The sequence below is a fragment of the Raphanus sativus genome, chromosome 4 (genome assembly GCF_000801105.2).
Source record: "Raphanus sativus cultivar WK10039 chromosome 4, ASM80110v3, whole genome shotgun sequence".
NCBI classification, from domain to species: domain Eukaryota; kingdom Viridiplantae; phylum Streptophyta; class Magnoliopsida; order Brassicales; family Brassicaceae; genus Raphanus; species Raphanus sativus.
The window spans coordinates 2,322,437-2,346,396 of NC_079514.1; the positions used below are offsets into that span (position 1 = coordinate 2,322,437).

A 23,960-nucleotide genomic window follows, 5' to 3' on the forward strand; every position below is an offset into this window, starting at 1 on the left:
TGAACTCAGACATCTTATTATCAGAGAGACATAAACAATAAAAGGATATACATGTAACTGATAATAACTATGAAGAAAAAGTGAATTTTGTTTTAGCTGAAACACAAGATAAAATCAGGATCATCCTTACTAGGAAAAGGTTATCAAGACTTGCTGGTTTCTATTCATCCCTTGTCGCAGGATCCATTCCGGTCAAAGGGCTATCAGCAAAATATGCTGGATGCTTCACGTTCACACTTTTTCTACACATACTCCGGACGCTTGTGGGTCAAAGCAACCACTAGAGACATGAACTTAGAGAAGAAAAAGCATTTACCTCAAAGCAAAGCTTTTGAGCGGTCTTCCATTGTCAAAATATTAAACGCTTATCCTGTTTCAAGAAAAACCAATATTCGTGTCATGATCCAAAAGATAAAAGACCATATCATTGCCGCACATTCCAGAAACGAAAGTGAGCTAGGAGGTTACCTTTTGCTATTTCTTGCTTATCTCTGTCTAGCCTTGCAGTGCCTGTTGGTTGCTTATCTTTGTCTAGCCTTGCAGTGCATGTTGGTTGCTTATTCTTGTATAGCCTTGCAGCCCTTGTTGGTTACTTTTCTTTCCCTGGAAACATCTGCAACAAATGGAAATGAACTCTGTAAGAGCAACATCATATTCATGCTTTGCCTTTCTCCAAACAGTTTTCCATGATTATTTCCCCAACAAACAGAGCATTAGAGCTAATGGGCCTCTTATAATAAAATTAGGCCCAATCAGTGTCTCCTTTGATGTTTGCATGAATATTCCCGAGAGGATATATGTAATATTGCTCAAAAAAAGGATACATGTAATACGAGTATATAACTATGTATCCATTTGTTTCTTTTTTATTTATTTACCCATCAAATTAATTTCCAAAAACCATATATAGAGAGAATATCCAAAAGAAATCGTCAATCAAGAAAAATCTGAGACTGTGACTTCTTTTCTTTTGGTTGGGAGACAGAGAATATGACAATGAAAGCACTCCCATCCCATCCACCATTTAGACCGAATACACGATCAACTACAATCCTACTAAAGCACTTTTCTTGTCTCTTTTGTCAACCCATAAATGAAAATAGTTATATCTGCTTCAGAATACTTCATAACTTACAGAAAATTTGTTATGTTGTTTACTTATGACAAAACCATATATTTATATGTTTATGTAGTTTGACAACGCTTCCAAAGTTCAAAGAGTCTGTTATACAGGATACTGCTATACGTAGTCAAGATGAAATTTGTACTTGTTTCCTTGAAATGAGAACAATGGTGGCTCGTGGTACAAAATAAATATATTATGTTGGAGTTTCAAATCTGAAAAGGATTGATTAAATAATAATAAAAATAAAATCAGGGAGAGGCAAAACATGGTGGCCTATCAAATCTATTAATTCAGACGAGGCGAATGAGCACTGGAAACGAAGCAATGTTCTTATGATCCTAATCGAATATCCGATATCCACTATAGTGAACGTGATCGTCGTCGTGATAATCATTGTATTCCTCACGTTAGTTTTATCTTAACTAACAGTAACTATCCTTTAATATTATTAAAAGACCTAACAGACAAAAAAAGATTTGAATATAAAGCTAGGTACTTAAAATCTAAAATGGTAGAAGATGAATTTTGTACGTTTTTCTTGATTTTGTTTTTGCAGGTGACACAAACAAGAGACTTTAAAAAGTATTGAATCGGGCTAATTGTCCCATTTAATTCGTTTTTACAAGGCTAAATATTTCGCTAATTCCTGACAACTGGCCATGAAAAAGCAGTTTCAGAGTACCTAAATACTCCCTCCGTTTCATATTAAGTGTCGTTTTAGAGAATTTTTTTCTTTGCAAAATAAGTGTCGTTTTAGAGTTTCAATGCAAAATTTATTAACTTTATTCTTCATTTTATTTTTCTATTGGTTGAATTGTATCGGTAATGATGTTTTTATATTGAAAATATGCAAAATTAAATGCTTTCTTAATCCGTGTGCACAAATCTAAAACGACACTTATAATGAAACAGAGGGAGTATAATTCACCCGTTTAGGAGCTTGCTTATTACATTTTGATTTGTCTTGCTTTGAATTTCCTAGCTATAAAACTAGTATCGTAAATTAATTTGCTTGCATGAAAAATATGATACGCTATTGTGTATATGTCGTATTGTAATTGAATTAAGTATGTGAAAGGGAAATTTAGAATTTGTAGGTTAGCAAGTTGTTCGCAGTCTAACTTGCTTGAAAGATTTAGATGGATTATCAATTTCAAACATTAGTTACTCTAGGATCAAATCAAGTACCTTTGTATAATACAGTAGTTAACTCAAAAGTCGTGGCTCATGTGTTGTTGTAGGGTTACTACTTTTTTTTGTTACTACTTTACAGTACTTCCTCTTTAATCCATCGTTATAAGAAAAAATGCATAGTACTTTAGAAAATTTGTAGTGCATAGTTCCTTATCTAGAAGAAGAGAAGTTTGTACGTCACCAAACCCCACTAAAACTCAAGTTGGGAATATGTTCATCTGCTTATATTATTTAAATAATTATGTTTTCCCCTTGAGTTTAATACTATATCTTTCTCCCTAATCCTCAATTAACTAACTTAATATAAAGTTGGAATATTAACAGCAATGCTATAGTAATTGTATAGTATTTCGTGGATGTAATCTGACAGGAGCCTTCTTTGGTGATTGGTCTCCTTTCGCCAACAATTTATACTAGTTGAAATATACTTAAATAATCGTTAAAAATGAATGAAAGTCACTAATAAGAAAGAAATGGCCGTTCAAGTACAAAAGTGGAATATGATTATCCATAGCAATTACAATTAAATATTCCAGATTTGTTTTAGGAAAAGGTTGGCATACTATATTTTATATAAATAAACGTTTGTGGAGTATTTCGAATCCAAGTGGCCTGCCTCATACGAAACTTTCCTTTTAGTAAAGCAAGAAAAACATACGAAGTGGATTTGGATATTGCTTAAATATTATCAGTTACAGGTTACACAATTATATGTCTTAGTTTGATGGTCCTGTTCTAGGAATCCTTTTAGCAATCATTGTAATTATTTTTAGTTAGTGAACTTGTATGCTCGTATATTAAAACTCACAACTTGTAATGGGATGCAAACCTAAATTACCACGATCTGACATGTTCATCTTCGTCATTTTAACAGCTATTTGAATTTTGTTCATTTCATTTGGTTCGTTTAACGTTCATTTTATGCATGTACGAGGGTAATGAAGATAAGTACTAAACGATGAGCGGTGATTGTCCGTGCAGAACAAAACGTACTACCCTCTACCGCTAAAAGGTGCAAGTGGAAGCTGACGAAATGTAGGGCACAAAGAAGTAATAAAATATCATCTTCTCATGATATAATAATGAGTAATGGAATGCCAGTGAATTATATGGCCCTCTTATCCCTTGGTGCTTTTATTATTGATTTTTTGGTAAAGTTCTTTTAAACTCGGTAAGAAATTTTGATCTTCGTTTGAATGGAAATGAGTAAATATTCAAAATCATTTTTGCCAAAAATATATATATTTAAAATCATGGTCAAACTTTCAATCTGTTTCGTACATGCCATTTTAAAAATAAATTAAAATACACATATATGAATATATAAGAATATTTTAATATATTTTTCTTCTTTTTAAATTTGGAAGATGGTTAAAAACTTAAAAATCAAAAAATCACTGTGTCCTGATTAACTTCATTATAATATATCAGATATATTGAAATGTCAATGTTGAGCAGATATAGACTATAACTGTACGGAATATGTATAAATTAAATCACTGTGTATTTTAATCTATCTTATTAAAACAGAAATATTATAACTTTTTCTAGGTGAATTTTTAAATTAGACCTACTATTAAATATGATATATTTTCTGATCTTATTAACTAACAATTAATGTTAGTAAATTATTTCCTTATTTTATGCTAACTTAATACCTTATATACATTCATTTTATCAGTTGGCCCATTTCTTTTTATTCAAAAAAATATTTTCTTTCCCAATTGATTTCATAACCAACATGAAGTAATGTTAAATTTGAGATTTCATAATCACCATCCAATAAGTCCATGCGATGATCACCATGCAATACATTACTCCTTAACCAATTAATTTTATATAATAGTCGCACTATATGATATATCCAAAATGGATTCAAATCAAACTTATTAATCCATTACCTTTTAACCAATTCAAACATAATTATATATCTGGCTCGGCGATCTAAATTGGATTTAAAAATATTGATTCAAACGCAATTTTTTTAAATAGACAAAATTCTTATATATTAAATATTTGTAACATTGTTAATAAAATTTTGAATCTTAAAATATTCCGCGCTTCGGAAGCGCGGGTCATGATCTAGTTTAATCTTAAAAGGAAAGTGGTTAAGTGTCCAGTTATGTTGATACATGAATTGGAACCATGACTCATGGACTCATGGCACCGTCCCTTTTTTATGTCACTATTATATATATACTATTAATCAGCACCCCAATCAGAGGTTTAGAGTGGATATGGCTCAACACATGTCCCACGCATTGTGGTAATGCAAGGTTATTCATCATTTTAATTTATTATTTAAATATCTTGTTACTAATGAAAATCATACGTTTCTTTTTTTATTATTATTGAAATATCTCAATTCTTACTTAATGAAAATCATATGCAACCCTTAACTTTTTTATTATTGAAATTGGGTTGTGGTATAATAGTAATAGCAACGTAAACCATACCACACGGGTTAAAATATCGTGAATTTCTTGATTGTTTCCATCTTCGTAAAATTACCATGCAAGGTGAAAAAATTATGAAATATTGTTGGGGTGCTTTGTCGAATATTTTGGGGGTGTTATGAAATAATTTTAGCACTATGGCTAAAAGAAAAAAAAAAGAGAGGACTGAATCATTACATTTTTAGTATTAATTAAATACAATCGCCATTTTCTTTGTCCCCAAGTTGCGTATACCTATAATATAAATACATCTCATTACCTTCCCCATTGTTTCATTCTCAGCTTTCCTAACACGTTAAGTGAGAAAGATAACACACACAAAAAAAAGAAGTTGAGAGAATAATCAAAAAGAAATTATCTAAAGAAAAAATGAGACTGTTGAGCGTTAGATCAAACTCGGAAGATGTGGCGATGCACGCGCACTCCACGTCAGTTTCCATGAATCATGGGACGGTACCGCAGTCGCCGTGGCACTCACCGGTTCCATACCTCTTCGGCGGTTTAGCGGCGATGCTTGGACTCATAGCCTTCGCTCTTCTCATCCTCGCATGTTCTTACTGGCGCTTTTCCGGCGAAGAAGGTGGTCGGAACGGCGGAGAAGTGGACGAAGAGAAAGAGAGTCGGTCCGGGGACAAGGCGGCGAACGGAGCGTACGAGGAGAAGTTTCTGGTCATTATGGCCGGAGAAAATTTGCCGAGGTATCTCGCGACGCCGACGGTGAAAAAGTGTACGTGCGGTGTTCAGGAGGGTAAAATGGTAATTTCTCAGGAGGATAATGTTGTCGTTGCTGAAGAGGAGAAGGAGATGGGAGAAGGTGAAGAGAAAGTGAAAGATACCGGAGAACCAACAACAAGTCACTAAGCTTTGTTTTAATTAATGTCTTTTTCTGTTACTTCTTTTTGAGAGTTTTCTAGAGAATGTAAATTTAACTATATAGCAAGATTTTGGGGGTTTTTTACTTATTATGTAGTGTTTTATATCTGTTGCTATACTAAATCCTTTATTTCGACTTTTGTAAATTTGAGGAAATATTTGATCATCACTTTACCTACATATAAGACTATAAATGCGGTTTCATACGTGTAAATGCGTGTACATCCATGTATTTAGGATTCGACCGTTCAACCAATTCCCTATATTTGGAATTGGGTTGATATACTTCAAAAGATCGAAACAAGGTTTATATTTGTAAAGAATTCTATTAAAGTTCCAAAAAACGTTTGAAGAATGTATTAAGAGCGTAAGAAAAAACGCAAAACAAACACATTATCTAAACGTTAGAGTATCATTATTGGTGGGCAAGTGAAAAGGCCCTAACTTTTTTTTTTTTTTTGGGTCATGAAAATATAAGGGCAACATAAGGACATCCCTTATATAGGGGCTTTTCCCTCTTTTTTCTTCTTGGTCCTTTCTCCTTTTTCCTTAAAAGCTGACTTAAGGGCAGACCAATAATGATGGTCTTAGAAGCTTTCAGAAAAAATTATATGGATGAGGGGGTCCTTTGGACTCTTTTTTACTCCCTTTCTACTTTTTTGTATTGGCAAATGGTATTCTAGTAGGTTGACACATTTTAATTTCATCAAAACCATTGTTTAAGTTATATATTTATTACAATTGAAAATACAATTAAGTGCAAATACTCTTTTACAAGCGTAAACTTTGTTCTCTATTTATTTTGAATAAAATGATATCCTCTATTAATTTTCGAAAAGTAAGATGCGTTCATAGTGAGGAAAACTAGCTAACTAACAAAAATAATTAGCTAGCAAATCATTCTGTGTTCGTATCTGGTTTTAGCTATTCTGTGTGTCAAAGTGTTAGCAGATGTGTCAAGAGGTGTCACATTTTGTACTGGTGGGAGTTAATTATAGCAAAAAGAATAGATTCTGTTGTTGACATTTTGACACCGTTCATTCGATGCGTCGAGTAGCCGCGTCCGTCTACTAAAGAAAGTTCCAAACAGTTCTCTTTCCATTTAGACTTTGAAATAATTACGCTCTAAGACAGTTTCGAGTTTTTAATAACAAAATAAGACACTTTCTTCTACCAAGGCAGTTTATCCTAACAGCTTCTTTTTGTCTAAACTAACTAGTTATATTTTCTAACTACACGCTGACTAGCTACATGATTTAATCACAACTTTTCCTAACAAACAAAATAAAATGGGTCCCATATATTTTTTTTCTTCCTTTTTCTCTTCTTGAGTTCCTTCTTTTTTTGAAAAATAAATCGTGCTTTTCCAGAACTTGTTTTTAATAAAACATGTAGTTAATCAGTATCTTCATTATTCAATCTATCTTTTGAGATATGTTAAGCTATATCTCAGATGGTGGTATAATCGTTTATGTTTTCTCACATCTTCATACTCTGTTCTTGCTTCAAAACCACATTCTCTTTGTATGTCTTTATTATCCCGAGTCAGACATCATTATTAAGAAGGTGGCACTCAGCCGTGACAATTTGGAACGAATTGTTCAACAAATCAGAAACAAAAAAAAAATCACTTATGCTCGAACTTTTAAGATTAAAGCTGTGAGTTAGGAGAGATAGGTGAAGATTAGGATTTCTGGTCGACCATGGCTATGGGAAGATGATGTTATTTTCGTAATTTTGTAACATTAATGAAATATAAAATTTGTGTGTACATTACATTCAAACTGTACATGTGTACAGCTAATTTTGTATTATACATCGAAGTGATTGTGTACACATTTTTGATATTTTTGTAGGTTTTCTATCTAAATAACTAAGTCTCTACGATTTCATAAACTCACATAATGTTAACACAATGTACATGTAAATTTATTTCCTTCTTCCCATGTACACGCATGGTCAGGGCATCCTTGAAATATGACTGAATCAAAATATATCATCCTTCACACCTTGTTTAAGAGCTTCTGATTAGTGTGTGTTTTCATGCTAGCTTCATGGAAGTTCTTAACTTAATTAATTTCTGGTTGTTTTACATATGTACACTATCATATTTATCGTATATATGTATACCTCCATATTTACTGTACACATGTACACTATTATACTTTAATGTACACAACCACAGTGAAGATGACAATGATAACATATATGTATGCATGAGCAAGAATAACAAACTGCATGTGTGTACACTGCATGTATGAGCAAGAATAACAAACTATATGTGTGAGCAAAAATAACAAACTGCATGTGTGTACAATGATATAATATATGTACAACCATATGATGTCCATGTGTACACACAAATTTTACTATTATGAACAATTATTAACTTGTATAATATTGTCCACGTGTATACCGATACATAGATATATGTAAAACCAATTTTTATTTTTGAGTAAGAATAGCAAAATGCATGTGTTTACACTTGTGGACAATATAATATATGTGTACATATGACTTTTCAAATATTAATTTTCATGGGATATGCATACTGAACAAATAAATCCAATAGATGCATTCAAAAATGAACTAAACAAGTTACTCATGTACCAGTGTACATGTGATTTTTCATAAAACCTTGTACATATGATTTCTTGTAAAAACTTGTGCATGTGGACAGTAAAATATATGTGTACATTTGACAATATTTGACTTGGTTCTACATTCTTTACCCAAAACCTAAAAAGAGAAATATAGCATTTTTTAATTTTACCTACAAAACTTTTCACACACAAAACTGATTTTATGGTTAAGATGCAAAATAAGATTTATGCTTCTCGCCAAAAATACAATATATGATTCTGCAAGTTTATTTTTAGAGCATGTACATGTGAATTATTGTATATGTTGAATATTGTACACATGAACCGAAGTACACATGGATAGTAAATTTTGTGTACATGGTGTCGTGTACATGGTGTCATTACAATGTCGTGTACATATGTTTACATATGTCCATGATTTACTGTTCACGTTAATTGATGTACACGTGAATCATTGTACATGTGGATATTATAATTCGTGTACATGGTATAATGTACACTCCAAATGCCTTTTAAATTTACTGATTCATTTTATGCATTTTGGACATAACTGAACGGTTTCATATTATAATTTCTGTACATGGTATTGTGTACATGGTATAGTGTACATGTAGATATGTTCATTATTGAGCTACTTGTCCTCCTTACATAATTTTATGTGTACACTATCATCAAAGTATACATTGTTCTTCACAATGTACATGTGTACACTATTATTACAGTGTACATGTGTACACTATTTATTCAAATGTACATGAATGTTCGATATTCCGCATCTATACCATTTACTTGTACATGATATACAAATTGAGTGATATTGCATGATTTTAATGTCATTGTACATGTGGATAATAAAACCACATGTACGCACTCTACAATAATATCTGATGATTTTTTATTATTATTGACATGTATAATGACATTAAAATCATGAAATATCAGTCAATTTGTTTATTATGTACAAGTAAAATGGTGTAGATGCGGAATATCGAGCATTCATGTATATTTGGATAAACAGTATACACATGTACATGTCTACACATGTACAAGTTTATTTTTAGGCTGTGTGCATGTGAATTATTGTATAAGTTAAATGGTGTACACATGGATCGAAGTACACATGGATAGTAAATTTTGTGTGCATAGTGTCGTGTACATATGTTTACATACGAGCATCATTGCAATAACGCACAAAATTATTCAAAATGATTCACATTTTTTTGCACTCTAGTTCTCACTATGCTATGAGATTAAAATGAACATTAGAAATTTGGAGATGAAATTAAAAAAAGAGTCACTTTTCCAACTTTGAAATCTGAAGAAAAATAAATTAAATCTTCAAGGACTAAACGTCTAAATAGCAAAATCATGCAGATGTGAGTCGGCGATGAGTAGAAAGTCACAGAGGAGAACCAAAAAATACATCGAAGGATTAAAATTTACAATTTAAAAATCTGGGTCGCAATTGAATAGAAAATAGCATATTTAGAATTTTATGAGGCCAAAAAAAAGTAAGAACTTGTAATATCAAATGAATAGAAATTATGAGGCACATGAACTTTTATTCAGATAGTTATTTAATTCAGTTTATGTTTTGTCCGGGGTCCACCACTCACTCTTTTAAAACAAAGTTCAAAACTAAATCTTACATAAATATCTCCAACCAGAAAAGAAGAGTTTAGTTAAGCTTTTTAGGGGTAAGATAAGTCTTTTACACCAAAAACTACCTCAGTATAACAAAGTGTCTTATATTGTAATAAAAAGACAAAAACTGTCTCTAGATGTAAATCACTCTTAGACTTTCTTTCATTTGTTGCTTTAATTTTACGTTTATATATTTTCGTACGTTATACTTTTCTTTCAAGTTTTGTTCAACTTAATCAGAGTTTTGGATAGCTATGTAATTTATATGCAAAAACGCTTTGGTGTATGAATGCTGTCACTTGAAAATAGTTTTACTTGTATCAAAAATCAAAAGTAAATTTTTAACAAAACGTAAGAAGTTACCCTCTTATCCTAGTATTTTATTTGTGCCACACAACCAATGATACGTGCATATTAGAATATCCTAGTAGGACTATCCAAAGCCAATACTATGATGCAAAACCAACACCTGTATCTTCTGATCAGCAACAACATACTGCTTTAATAACCTATCGCCAACTGCACGAGAAACAGCAAGAACTCCTCCCAGTAAAACATAACAATATAAGACTATGGTTCTCATGTATATTCTACACTGGCCTCTTCTGAGCACCTTACTGTGTAAAACATAAGTAAACGTGATAAATACTAAAAACTCGCCAGTAATCTGGACGGTTTACACATATCATAACAACATAAGACTGGCTCTCAACTTCTCATGTATCAACCCGAGTCTTACTAAATATTCAGTTTACGCTGTTCCTACATAATGATATAAGTGATGTACAATTCTGCACATGATAGGAATTTAATGGAGCACAATTTAGTATACCATCAGAGAAATAAATATTTAATAAATATCCATATAAAGATATATTTCGTTCCTTCATATCAATTATTTATATTAAGCTAAATTGTTATATTGTGCCACAAAATATGAAGCAACCAAAATTTTCTTCAAATAAAAATATGAACAAACAATAAAGAGAAAAGCACATTTCATTCTTGCTCATGGTTCCAAGGAGACAACTTCCTCACAGACATCGATCAACTCCTCAACGGTCTCATAACAATACTCTTCTTCTCCTTCCTCTTCCTTACCAAGAAGATTTTGCTTTTGGAGTTTTTCTTCCTCGTGCAGCTTCTTCCACTCGTTTATCCACATCTCCCAATCCTCTTCCATCACTCTCCTGCTTTCCTCCTCTTGTCTGCTCAACAAATCCAACACGTCTTCGTCTTCTTCCTCGTACCTCTCCACGTACTGCCTCAGATTCCTTTTCACCTCTTTTTCCTTTTGCTCCGACAACAAAGACGGTGGTCTTGGACGCCAAGCAAACTGAAAAACCAAAACAGAATAACTTGTTTCTCTTCCTTGGATTGCAAGCAATACTAGTTTTCTGAATTATACCTGAAAGACTTGTTCCTTGAGTGTTCGGTAAAGCAACTTCCCATACAAGGACCAAATGTAAAACCCATCCTCTACCACCGATGAAGTCACTACAGTTGCAAGGTACCTGAAAAATAAAACAAAAATTAAAAAGACAGAGATACAGAGTTATATCTTAAGGAGTGATGTTTAAGGTATACCTTCCAGTTGGATCCCACTTGATATCTGTGGCCATGAAGTTATCAACAGTTGCCATAGTCATAAGCATATCCACATTGTAAAATTCAAGCTTGCCATTTAACCTATCAGCTAGGACCATGTGTTTGCCAGTGGGAGACCAGAAGAGGGCATTGGCTTGCTTGGCCTTGAGAGTAACTAGCTTTGAAACTCTTCCAGGGGTCCGCATTGAGTAGAAACTGACATCTGGTCTCGGTAAGTCACCGTGTATCACGGCGAATCTCTGACCCTTTGGCTCCCAAGCGAACTCAATGATCTTATCCTTCTTATTGTCAAGCTCAAGAACCTCTACCGGAATATCTTTTTCTTTGACTCGGAAAATCTCAAACCCTGACTCTATGCTCTTCTTTGATTTCGATCCGTATCGATCCACCTTGACAGCTAGATAGTCTCCATTGCTCTGCCAGTACATTTTGCAGTCACTCACATTGAAAAGATTCTTCTGCCTTATCTCCACTTTGCTAGGGAGTTGCACAAGAGCAACCTGAGAGATCAAACATGTCAAATACAGAGAAATCGAAAACCGAAAAACCACAAGGTTTAAAAAGGCATTCAAACATACCCTAGCAAGCTGGTTACCATCATCTAGTTCAGGAACAAAAAATGCAAGAATGGAATCAGTAGGAGACCAACAGATGTCCACAACGTTATCAACCTTGATTGATCTCTTGTCAATTAAGCTGAAAGTCGCAGTCTCATAGACAGAGATTGTGTTCTTTCTAAGTCTGGCAAAGTATTTATCATCTCTTCCACCATCCCATCTGTTAGAAATTGAATTATAAAATTTATAAATAAAGTTGTGCAGATGGATACAATTTCTTGACAGAAGTTTGTATCTGGATTTAGAAATTACTTGAAAACAGGCCATGAGACGCTATATCCTTCAACTGAAAACTCATCAGCACTTCCTTGGAAACCTCTCATTAGTCTACCACTTTTCACATCAAAGATCCTTATATCAACTTGCTGTAAAGTAGGGACATACATCAGTTAATTCATATCCATAATGAAACTATAAACAAGAAGCAAAAGCTGCACTCACAATTGGATCATTGGGTTGTTTGGTGTCTGGCTATTGTAGGTTAGCCAGTAATTATCACCTGGGGAAACATCTACTAGTTTTACCTTCAACTGAATGAAGGTTCAAAGTCATTCCATCATCAAACAATAAACAAAAATTGAAATCATTAAGTTTCAATCAAAAGAAGATAAACAAACCATGGGATGCTTATACTGCATGAGAGGTTTAAAAGTAGTAGCACCGCCGCAAACAGCGCTACCACTGGCTTATGAAGTGCCACTCAGTGGCGGAGGTGTCAGTTGACACCACAGAAATATTATAAGCAGAATTTGCAAGCCACAAATGGTAATGAACTCTGGTGTATTTAATTTGGCTAAGGTGTTGGTCAATGAACCCACATAACTTGGGTACAAATTCCTTCAGTGACACCTTTACTTAAATTTTTTTGGTATTTATCTTCATTAGGTATGTGCCTAAAGGAGAATAATCCTCCGTCCAGTTCTGCATAAGTGAATAATCATAAGATCAAATCATAATAGCGTTATACATGTACCCAACTCAAGGATTATACGTTTTAACTTACTTGAAGCTTATGAACAGATTCAGGGGAACAGATTCAGACTTCAAATACCTTGTATCGTTCCATGTCAAAAACCAAACATATAAGAAGACCATAGATCGTGTTCATATATAGAATATAAACATACCTCTCGATGCCAAAGTTCTCTCCAGGAGGGAGGAGAACAGAATCGAAGTCGACCTGCGAGAGATCGATACCTAACTTAGCCGCTCGAGCATCTAAATCCAGGACTGCCATGATTCCAAAAACTTTTAAACGATTGTGGCTTAAGAGTTTTCTTCTGGGTTTGGTGACGAATGATTACTCTGAAAAACTGTAATTCAGGGTTTGTGTGTATATATATGCACAAAAGCTTGGGTTTCACGGTTCAGCAATGGTCAAAACCAGAAAAGGAATTAATAACAATTAAAACTCAGAAAGTAAAAAGACAATCCAATATGACTATCAAAAAGATAAATCATTAAAAAAATTCATAATCCATCAATCAAAAAAGTAATGAAAAATATTTTTCAATAACACTAATCAAACTTTTACTCAAAAATTTCACACCAGAAAAAAAATCAAAAAAATATTTATTAAAGAATAAATATATCTTTTAATATAGCATTATATCAAGTTTTTATTTTAAAAAAAAAGAATACAAATAAGAAAATCACAAAATAGCATTAACTTAAAGTTAAAATACTTTTTAATTTTTATTTATTTAGGTTTGAGTTTAGAGTTTTGAATTTAGTATCTTCAAATGAGATTTAAGGTTTAGGATGTAAAGTAATTTATAATGAAAAGTGGTGGGAAGGCTTAAAATATGTTTTTCTTCCTCAGATTGGAGTGGGAAGGCTACTCGGAGCTTAGTATGAAAAGTGGTGCCAGGCTATGAAAGTTTCTTAGTCTTTTTTACTCAATCGTTCATGATTCTTAATCGTATCCTGAACATTTTTTTTTTTTTGTAATTCTGTTCAGTTCCGAGCTTTAGCTGATCAACTCTATGAAACCTCGGATTTTCATAAACGTGTTAGACAAGAAATTGCAAACCAGGTAATAAATCTTGAAAATTTCCCTTTGTTACGTATATTTGTCATATGATGATGATACTGACTTTGTTTTCCTTATCACAGTTAAGTCTCATCCAAAACTTTACAAAGGATCTGTTGGTAAAATCTTATTTCTCAGAATATGTGAAGAACATGTCCACAGAGTCTGTGTGGGGCGATGATGTCATATGAAAGCAGTTGCAGATGTCTACGGAGTCAAAATATTACTCATAACATCATTCAAAGATATCCCTTCCATTGTAGTTCTTCCAAAGTCTCAAAAACAACCTGATAAAGTCATTCACTTGAACTATCTGGCAGGGATACATTTCAATTTCATCCGCTTATTATTTATTTATTTTCTTCACCTTGCCGTTCCTCATTATTTATTTATTTTCTCTTCATTCTTCTTATTATGTTTCTTGTTGGCAGGTTCTTCTTCATCATCTTCTGACACACTTCTGCAGAAAAAGAAAAACAAGAATAAGGATAAAGATATGGAGAATGCAAAGGTAAAGGCAAAGGAGGACAAGAAAAGTCAGCGGAAAAGAACTTCCAGGAGAAGAATATGAAGCCAATTGTTGTTAGATCAAACATATTGGTATCAGATTAAACACGTCTCTAAGTTAGTCTTATTGTTGTTTGTTCACCATGTCGATTAGCTCACATGATTAGTTCCTGAAAATTAAATTTCAATGTAAAATTAGTATTACAAAAATGTAGATTGTTGTTAAACTATATATTGTCCTGAGGAATGTAATTTACCACATAAGCAAATTGGCAACACAAAACCAAAATCAATGTGTACTTAAACAATATTTGATATATAAAAAATATGAATTTTAGATAGAGAAAAAAATATGAATATAAATAGTTATTATAATTCACTTTTTCTTAAGTCACAAGTAAAATGTATGTGTATCAAAATTTCATGCTCAAATTTTGGTCAATTCAATCATACTCACAAAAAAATAGCCACCCCAGAACCTAATGCTGAAATCAAATTGCACAATTATAACATATGTCAAAACTTTAACTGAAAATCTGCAATACATAACCAAACATGTTTGATTGTGATAAATTGAACTAAGCATCTTTATCATTTGTATCATTGGTACTTGATGCAGTTTCATTACAACGCAGATTAGAATGAGTAAAATGAACAATTTTACTAAAACATATATATCAAAAAACCATTATCATATACCTGATGGAAAGCATAGATCTCGGTTCGTTAACATTGTTCTTTGTTAATCTATAATTATTTAATATTTATGCTTTACTTATTTAATTATTATCATTATGTATTTAAACAATATTATGTTGGTATATACAAAAATGAATTCTAAGTAGACAAAGAAATATGAATAGAAATAGTTAATAGTTCACTTTATTTTTACAACATAAATAAAGTTGTACTAATAAAACAAAATGTAGGATCACAAAATCACTATATTTTCTGATCACAAAATCACTGTATGTTATCTCTTTGCGCTTCTGGTATATCTTCGACTTCATCAAGATCATCAATAGGGATTTCTTCACTATAAGTTTGAAAATCTGCAATACATATGGCATCATCTGTCATCGGTACTTGATGCAGTTCCATTACAAGGCAGATAGAATGAGTAAATGAATATGCAATACACCATCATTACCTGTTCGAGCCGGTGAAGCAGGGATGGCGGTTCTTTCACCTGTTACTGGTGATGAATCAAGGAGATATGGAAGACCAAGGAGCTCTAACAGAGACAGTGTCTGAGGATTCTGCGGGATCTCTACATAGTTTCACAAGATAAAAACATGTTAACACTTATATGCATATTATTTTACATCTTAACATATCTCCATCGGTTATCAAGCAACTTTACATAATTTTCTTGCATTAAACTTACCAGGTATGGGATCAAAGATACGCTGTGAAGGGTTATATGCAGGGGCCGTCTTTACAAACTCGAAAGGTTTAAATTGCCTTTCTTCTAGCTTCTTCCTCACAAACTCTCGGCTCTCTTGCATATCCATGTCAGTAGAGCTATATTCACAAACACAATACATAAGTGAGTAGAAAAAAAGAATGGGGGAGAGATATTAACATGTCTGAGTAGGTAGCTTGCTAAAGATAGTATTACCTGAAACTCGCTGGTCTCTGTGTTAGCGGGAAAACAGAATTGAACTTTCGTGTTATTGCTAGCCACTCTTCATCGTATAGAACTTCAAAAGGTCCAGGCTCTGATTCTATATCAATGATCTAATAAACATCCAAAGAACTTATAAGATATCCTTTTGCTTGAAAAGAACAAAGTAAAAGGTAGACACTGGACAGGAGAGAAGAAAGAACCTGAAGAAACTTTTTCCCTGGACCGCATTTATCCAAGGCAAGAAACTTTGTCACTGAGCCATCGTTGCCATGTTGAACAGAAGCAGCGAATTTGCAGTGTAAGTGAGCTGAAAACCAATACCGAGGCTTCAGTTTCTCTAGCAGTTGAGCCGCTGGTTTGCTTCCAAGAGTTCTCGCCTCGATCTGTAATATAGATTTGGTTTCAATCAGTTCCAATCATCTCAAAACCAAAGAGTTTTATCACATTTTACCTCTTCCTGGAAGTATGGTTTCTGCTGAATAAGTGTTCTTGAGTCTCCATAATCAGTGATTCCAACAGGCCAGTCGTGTGAGAGGAATATATCAATCGGCTCTTCGAGTTGCATCAGCTTATGGACATCATACTCACGAACATGATACACCGATTTGATTGTGCTATTGTTATATGGCGGCCGCTCAAAATGTCCTACTCACAAAAGAAAAACAATGATTTCACTTAAGTGATCAAGGCTAGAGTATGGCTCTTGATGTCAGAAACTAAAAGTAAACAAACCTAAACGGTAATCTCTCCCCTTGTAAATACCAGAAAGGCCTCCAATTCGGAGATTACCAAACTTCACAACCCCTGCATAACCTAGAAAGTAGATGTTGGTGGCAGCCCAACCTCCATAATACCTACAGCAAAGAACAACCATTAGGAACAGAATATGAAGCCTTTGTAGTTACTAGTCAACAACATTAGTAAGAGAAAACTTACAGTTCCCACAAGTAGTTGGAAGCCTCGTGATTCCCACCGATGAAGATAGTGGGAACGGGAGCAACTTCTTGGCCGGAGTAGTACTTCCAGAAGGACTTCATCTCTCTGTACTTTATAGGTACGCTGAGGCTATCCATGTCTTTCTCGTTTCTCACAGCCTAGAGACAGTTTTTTTTTCCAAACTAATAAACCAGAATCGAATTTTAAAAAAACTTTCAATGGAAAAGAGATAATATGCATAAGAGTTTTTACCTGGAAATCGCCGCAGCAGAGGAGGAGATCAACTTTAGTGTTGTGAACCTGTTCGTGATGTTGAATGGTCTTGTACACATTGTCAAGGTCTCCATGCATACACCCTTCAATAGCAATCTTCATCTCTCTCAGTTTTTTTATTTTTTGTTGTCACTCTGGATTATTGGGTTTCACGAGAGCTCAACTTTCATGCTCCTGAGTTTAGAAACAGCAAAGAGAACAGTTAGCAAACACCATTAATACCAAACCAACATGGGGACAGACAAGATTCCTAAAAGGCATCAGAACAGAACATCACCAAACAGAAGACAATTTACAGAACATAAAGAGTTAATGATCAGAGAGCTAAATGAGTGAACATGTACATAACCCATCAAATAAAAAATCGCAACTTTTGTGTCCAAAAGCAATACTTACAGCAATCAAGCAGGAAGTCAAAAGGGAACAACAATTGACATCAGAAAGTCTACGACTTGATGACCGACAGATACGACCATCACAAAATAGAGGACAATTTACAGAACATAAAGAGCTAATGATCAGAGAGAGCTATATGAGTGAACATGTACAGAACTCCATCAAACTTAAAAATCGTGTCTTTTATGTTACAAAGCAATACTTACAGCAAAATCAAATATGAAACAGATTCGTCAAAGTTTAAAATTTATCGGCAATGACATAATTTACAACTAAGAAGTGAAGAAGAAGAAAACTCGTACCGTTAGCTCGCGTGGGAATGAAGAAACGATTAGTGAGTGTTTCCCGCAAGGAGCAGGAGGAGGCAGACGAATTGAGGTAAGAGTCAGAGAAGACGCTGGGGGATTAATTAGGGTTTGTTTGTTTCCGACAAATCAGTAGTCGCTAAGCGAAGAAGACAACTTTAAACGATGTCGTTTCTGGATAAATTCAGTTAATTCGGTTTAAATCCGGATAGTTTCTATTAGTTCGGTTTAATTTGGTTTGATAAAAATAATGCACGTGAAAGCCTTGTTCTAAAACTCGCCCGCGTGGGCGAGTAATCGGCCGAGAACGCGTTGTTCGGTGAGCTTCCGTAGCGAGTTGGACATGATCGGTTCCATTATCCGGCAACCCGAGTTTTGACCGCCGATACCGTATTTTAATAATAATAAGCGATTAATTATCTAAATCCGCGTAATCTAAATCATTGAAACCACTGAAACTAAGTTGTGATTTTGATTAGTCAACTCCAAAGAAGATCAAATCGAGACTAAATAATCCTGAATCGAGTCTCAATCATTCGTTGAAGTGCAAGATATGGTGACAAGATAAAAGAAAATGCAGAAGTAGAACACGTAAAGATATGAAGAAGATAATGATAATTACGTAAATGCCATTTTCTTAAAGAAAAAAACAAAATAACAAAATGAGCTGTCGAACTTGAAACATATTGACTAAAATCAATATTAATAATTTAATATAATACCACATACAAAACTTAAAATGGCTACTAATAATCCCTTTAATATATATAATATATTTTTGTGATCAATTTGGTATTTATTCACAAATCTATAATTTTTATACAAGGATATTTTATATATAAATATGTATTATTCACAAATACGTTATATTATACATAAATATGTTGTATTATACATATAAATTAGGTATTATACGTATAAAAATACAAAAATTCCTCCCCGCGTACTCCCTGAGTTTTTCCCGTTTTTCTAATAAATCGCTAGGCCCATGTGTGCCGCACGCGTAGCGCCTAGCGCGTTTCGGAACAAGGCGTGAAAGGCATGCGTCGCCCCCGCCCAACTTTCAAGTTTTCTCACACGATAAGTGCGTGCGTGCCTTTCGTTGGTTGTTCTCTGATCGGACAGACACCTAACGAACTCCTTCCACTTATGGTAGCGATTAGAGCTAACCAAAATTGTATATATTTTTCGTAAGTATTTAAGATTTCAGTATTTAATGTGACACACGATCACGATATTTACATTTGGCATAAAATGAGTTGATTGGTCCTCTTGAATTCTGCTAAGATATTGCGAATAGAATATTCGGATAAGCTCCGGTTTAGCGAAAGCAACTCGGACTTGTATGTATGTATGTATGTATACTCCATCTTCATCCTCTTAAAAAATCCTATCTTTCTATCGCTTGCAATCTCTCTCTCTCTCTCTCTCTCTCTCTCTCTCTCTCTCTCTCTCTCTAATCTATCAAACTATGCAAAGCCCTTCAACGGCAACAACAACCCATGAATCAGCAGCAGCATCCTCCGCCTCTGGTTTCTTCACACGTCTCTCCGGTTTAGCCTCCGTTAACCGGTCTCCTTCTTCGAACTCAGATGGGTTTCCTCTCTCACCCTCCAAATCCAATGCCTTGTTCTTCAACGGTTCCTCCCGGGCTTTACCCGCCAGGAGAACATCGCGAAAGGCTCTGGCTTCACTGAGCTTGAACGCTAAGAGCAGTGTTGGATCGAGCCTGCGTAGGTTTATAAGCGAATTCAATAGCTTTATTAGGTTTCACTGCGAGAAAGTGGTCCCCGAAAGCTTCGCCTCCATCGGGGTTTCGAGCGACGAGAATGGGGCTAGGGTGAATGAGACCGATGTGGTTTTGGGTGAGGAGGGTTTGCCGTTGGGTGGTGTGGAAGCTGATGGGCCCAAGAAAGTTTTGATTTTGATGAGTGATACTGGTGGTGGTCACAGAGCTTCCGCTGAAGCCATTAAAGCTGCTTTCAATCATGAGTTTGGAGATGACTACCAGGTTCGGTCTCTTTTTTCTTCAGTTTGTATCTTGTAATAAGATTGCTTGGGTCGTGTAAAGAAAATGACTTTATGTCTGAATCGCGTAAGAAGACCACTTTGTGAATTTGACATTGTGTTACATTCACTTGGTTGCTTTTAGAATGTGTCTCAGCTGAAGATATTAATAGTTGAGTAGGGGTTATATGTAATGTGGATTGTTGTTGATTTTAGTTCAGTACATTTAAGAGTGTTTGCGCAGGTGTTTATTACGGATTTGTGGACAGATCACACTCCCTGGCCATTCAACCAGCTTCCCAGGAGCTATAATTTCCTGGTGAAACATGGGACTCTTTGGAAAATGACTTACTATGGTACGGCTCCACGCGTTATTCACCAGTCAAATTTTGCAGCAACTTCGACTTTTATTGCCAGGTGAGGCTTTAAGGTCTATGCTTTTGGTTACTCACTCCTTCAACTATATAATGTTTGTCTTTAAAACATACAGGGAAATTGCACAAGGGTTGATGAAATATCAACCAGACATTATAATCAGTGTTCATCCATTGATGCAACACGTCCCACTCCGTGTCCTTAGATCAAAGGGGTTGCTTGATAAAATCGTCTTCACAACTGTTATTACAGACTTGAGCACTTGCCATCCCACATGGTTAGTTTTATTAATTAAATCGTTCATGCTTTAGAGATATTCTAAAGTTACATGAACCTTGTCTTTGATGTTTAGGTTTCATAAGCTTGTGACAAGGTGTTATTGCCCATCAACAGAAGTGGTGAAAAGGGCACAAAAGGCCGGACTTAAGACATCACAGATCAAAGTCTACGGCCTTCCTGTTCGACCTTCCTTTGTGAAACCAGTTCGCCCAAAGGTTGGGTTTTTTAGAAAGTTTTCTTTCTTTGGCTGTTTCAGTTGTATTGATTACATAAAATCACAGGTTGAGTTAAGAAAGGAACTAGGGATGGATGAGAATCTTCCAGCGGTTTTGTTAATGGGAGGAGGAGAAGGAATGGGTCCTATAGAGGCAACAGCAAGAGCTCTTGGAGATGCTTTGTATGACGAGAGCCTTGGTGAAGCAGTTGGTCAGGTTCTTATAATATGTGGACGGAACAAGAAACTGCAAACCAGATTAAGCTCCTTAGATTGGAAAATACCAGTCCAGGTTGCCCTTTAAAAACCAAATCAACATTCTTTAGACATTCTCAATGCAAGCCACTGAAACAGTTTTTCCTTCTCTGTCACAGGTTAAGGGGTTTATAACAAAGATGGAGGAATGCATGGGTGCCTGTGACTGCATCATTACAAAGGTAAACCAAACATAACCAAACCCTGGAACCATATAAGGTGTCTATAGTTGATTTAGTTTCAACATTGTGTACTCAACAACAACAAGTGTCGTTAGACTAACTGTTTCTTATTTATTGGTTGCTTTCTCTTGTGCAGGCTGGTCCAGGAACTATAGCTGAAGCTATGATAAGAGGGCTACCGATAATCTTAAATGGTTACATCGCTGGTCAAGTAAGTTCAACTTTTAAAAACATCCTTCCCCACTTTTGATCTCTGGTTCAGGTTGTTGAACTTTGTGGTTATGAATGTGAGTGCAGGAGGCAGGGAATGTGCCATACGTGGTGGAGAACGGATGTGGGGAATTCTCAAAATCACCGATAGAGATATCAAAGATTGTAGCGGAATGGTTTAAACCGCGGTCGAGGCAGTTGGAGATTATGTCGCAGAATGCTTTGAGGCTGGCTAGACCAGAAGCGGTGTTCAAGATAGTGCAAGATATGCACGAGCTTGTCAGGCAGAGGAACCGTCTTCCTCAGCTCTCTTGCACTGCGTAACATATTATACATTGTAGTAACTCTATTCATTCAAACAAAATATCTACCCTTTCTTTTTTGTTCTTGACAAGAGTGTAACGATAATATCACAATATTTTTTGTTGCCCTTAATGACAATGATCAAGGCCTGATTAATCATGATAATAAAATATATGTAACTAAGAAACTAGATGTGAATGTAGAGGTAGTGTGCACAACATATCTGTCATGAAGGCTGTTGGTATCTGTGGTCTGCAGCTTTACCGAGACTTGGAGACTCGATAGCTTTTACGAGAAGATCAAGAAGAACCGTTCTCTTGAACTACCTACTCTGTGTTTGCTAGATATTTGAAAGAGCCCACTACTTTTGAGTCTCTTTGCAGAGGAGGGAAGAAACAGTATGAGCCACCCAGGTATATGACTGTTAATACAGCGGTAAAGCAGCTGCTAGAAGTTGAGGAAAAGCATGGAGGTTGTGTTTCTGGTGAAGAAGACACAGTGCGTGTGGGGATTGCATGGCTTGGCTCTGAGGATCAGAAGATAGTTTCAGGGAGGATGAAGGAACTCGTGAGTGTTGATTTTTGGAGCACCGTTGCATTGTCTTGTGATAGTAGGCAAAGATGCATCCGTCGAAGAAGAGATGTTAGAGTTTTACAGATACAGAACTGCAAATTAGAAAAGAACATGACTAGAGAAAGGGATGTACTCTTTGCTCGCAAAGCTTCAAGGGGGAGGGGGAGCAAGAACGATGAAGGAAGAGATTGAAACTAGAAACCGATAGGTGAGACTGTTCTCTTCATTTTTGTTTACTTTGGTGGTCATGTTAGGAAACTATATGTAACGTAGGTAATATAATAAATAATTATTTACATATATTTTTTGATAATATAACTATGATGTGACTTTTGAAAATGAGAGGTAGGTATTGAAATACTCATTAGATTTTTTTTTCAGTTTGAGATTTATCTGATTTGGTTTGATTTCAGGATCTAGCACCAATGGAAAAGTTGTTTAGGTTTGTCATATGTTCGGTCTGGTTCTTGAATTTGGTAAACCTCTGTTCACAAGATTGTGACTTATTAGTATTTGATAACTTAAATGTTTTCCCTTAAAACTGAGGGGAAAGTATAATCCTGGTTATGGTAATGTTTTAAAGGGATTCGAACTTTGGAATTGACCCCAGAGGAACCATAACTTAAAAAACCCGACTTTTCAACAATTCCACTCAGAAGTCATTTCAAAGTTTGATAAAGAAAAGTAACAAAGAAGACTAAGGAACAAGCGTGTGCATGCGTGATGAACATATGATGACGTGGGGGATACTTGCGTCCGAGGCTGGTGAATCATGAACGCATCACCACCATTCAAAACAGACACGTGCATTAGATATTATTATGCCTAGGTTTTAGTTAGACTGACCTCTTCATCAACTCAAGTCTTTCTTAAAGAATATGTATGTAATGTTTTTATTTTATCAGCATGTAATGTATTTCTATGCGTACTATATGCAGAGCCGGATCTGGACATAGGCACTTGACCTCTAATAACTTTGGACATTTTTATATAGGTAGTGGTCCCGAAATTTTGAAAAAAAAATTTACTAAAATTCCTTAAGAAATGTTTCAAACCTCTAAATTTTCAGATTCAATCCGGACTATATTCATATATATGATGGTTTATTACGCTGTGAAAAATTTAGAGTCAATTAATTGCTTGTTATCATCTTTTCTGTGGTCATACTGATCTCTTTTTCCAATAATTCTGTAATTGTTTTGAGCATTTGTGAACTATACTCTCCTAGGTGCACAACTGGTCAGATAAAGTTATTGCAGATAAGTACGAGTTCAAATCAAATCTGAAGAAAGAAAACAATAAGGTTTCTGATAACTTTTGAATAGTCCGATATCAAGAGATGTACAAAAGAAGTAAATGTAA

At 34.8% G+C, this 23,960-nt stretch overlaps 4 protein-coding genes and 1 pseudogene across 5 annotated transcripts; 3 read left to right on the forward strand and 2 right to left on the reverse strand.

Moving 5' to 3' along the window:
- The first annotated feature begins 5,047 nt into the window (after positions 1 to 5,047).
- LOC108851943 (protein GLUTAMINE DUMPER 1) lies at positions 5,048 to 5,787 on the forward strand. The gene has a single exon (XM_018625420.2). It carries the CDS (start codon positions 5,146 to 5,148, stop codon positions 5,635 to 5,637), a length of 492 nt encoding a protein of 163 aa, XP_018480922.2. The 5' UTR covers positions 5,048 to 5,145; the 3' UTR covers positions 5,638 to 5,787.
- A 5,107-nt stretch (positions 5,788 to 10,894) lies between these two features.
- LOC108849956 (eukaryotic translation initiation factor 3 subunit B-like) lies at positions 10,895 to 13,358 on the reverse strand. Its single transcript, XM_057010096.1, has 5 exons — positions 13,173 to 13,358; positions 12,374 to 12,486; positions 11,484 to 12,281; positions 11,305 to 11,410; positions 10,895 to 11,232 (listed from the first exon to the last, which is right to left on the reverse strand). Exons 1-5 carry the CDS (start codon positions 13,356 to 13,358, stop codon positions 10,906 to 10,908), a joined length of 1,530 nt encoding a protein of 509 aa, XP_056866076.1. The 3' UTR covers positions 10,895 to 10,905.
- Positions 13,359 to 15,495: 2,137 nt separating this feature from the next.
- LOC108853954 (lariat debranching enzyme) lies at positions 15,496 to 18,354 on the reverse strand. 2 transcript variants are annotated; one of them, XM_018627429.2, is made up of 10 exons: positions 18,198 to 18,354; positions 17,479 to 17,673; positions 17,227 to 17,384; positions 17,023 to 17,144; positions 16,742 to 16,935; positions 16,491 to 16,673; positions 16,282 to 16,400; positions 16,048 to 16,184; positions 15,811 to 15,930; positions 15,496 to 15,712 (listed from the first exon to the last, which is right to left on the reverse strand). In XM_018627429.2, the coding sequence occupies exons 2-10, from the start codon at positions 17,599 to 17,601 to the stop codon at positions 15,624 to 15,626; spliced, it is 1,245 nt and encodes a 414-aa protein (XP_018482931.1). In that variant the 5' UTR covers positions 17,602 to 17,673; positions 18,198 to 18,354; the 3' UTR covers positions 15,496 to 15,623. The 2 variants fall into 2 exon arrangements, with proteins under 2 accessions (XP_018482931.1, XP_056865072.1); XM_057009092.1 differs by lacking the exon at positions 18,198 to 18,354 and having other exon boundaries at positions 17,227 to 17,408; positions 17,479 to 17,616.
- A 1,250-nt stretch (positions 18,355 to 19,604) lies between these two features.
- On the forward strand, positions 19,605 to 22,184 carry LOC130511690 (monogalactosyldiacylglycerol synthase 1, chloroplastic-like). The gene is made up of 8 exons (XM_057009091.1): positions 19,605 to 20,211; positions 20,452 to 20,624; positions 20,698 to 20,859; positions 20,935 to 21,076; positions 21,143 to 21,367; positions 21,450 to 21,512; positions 21,649 to 21,723; positions 21,810 to 22,184. The coding sequence occupies exons 1-8, from the start codon at positions 19,672 to 19,674 to the stop codon at positions 22,044 to 22,046; spliced, it is 1,617 nt and encodes a 538-aa protein (XP_056865071.1). The 5' UTR covers positions 19,605 to 19,671; the 3' UTR covers positions 22,047 to 22,184.
- LOC108849955 (probable diphthine methyl ester synthase) lies at positions 22,114 to 23,105 on the forward strand (annotated as a pseudogene).
- The last annotated feature ends 855 nt before the right edge of the window (positions 23,106 to 23,960 follow it).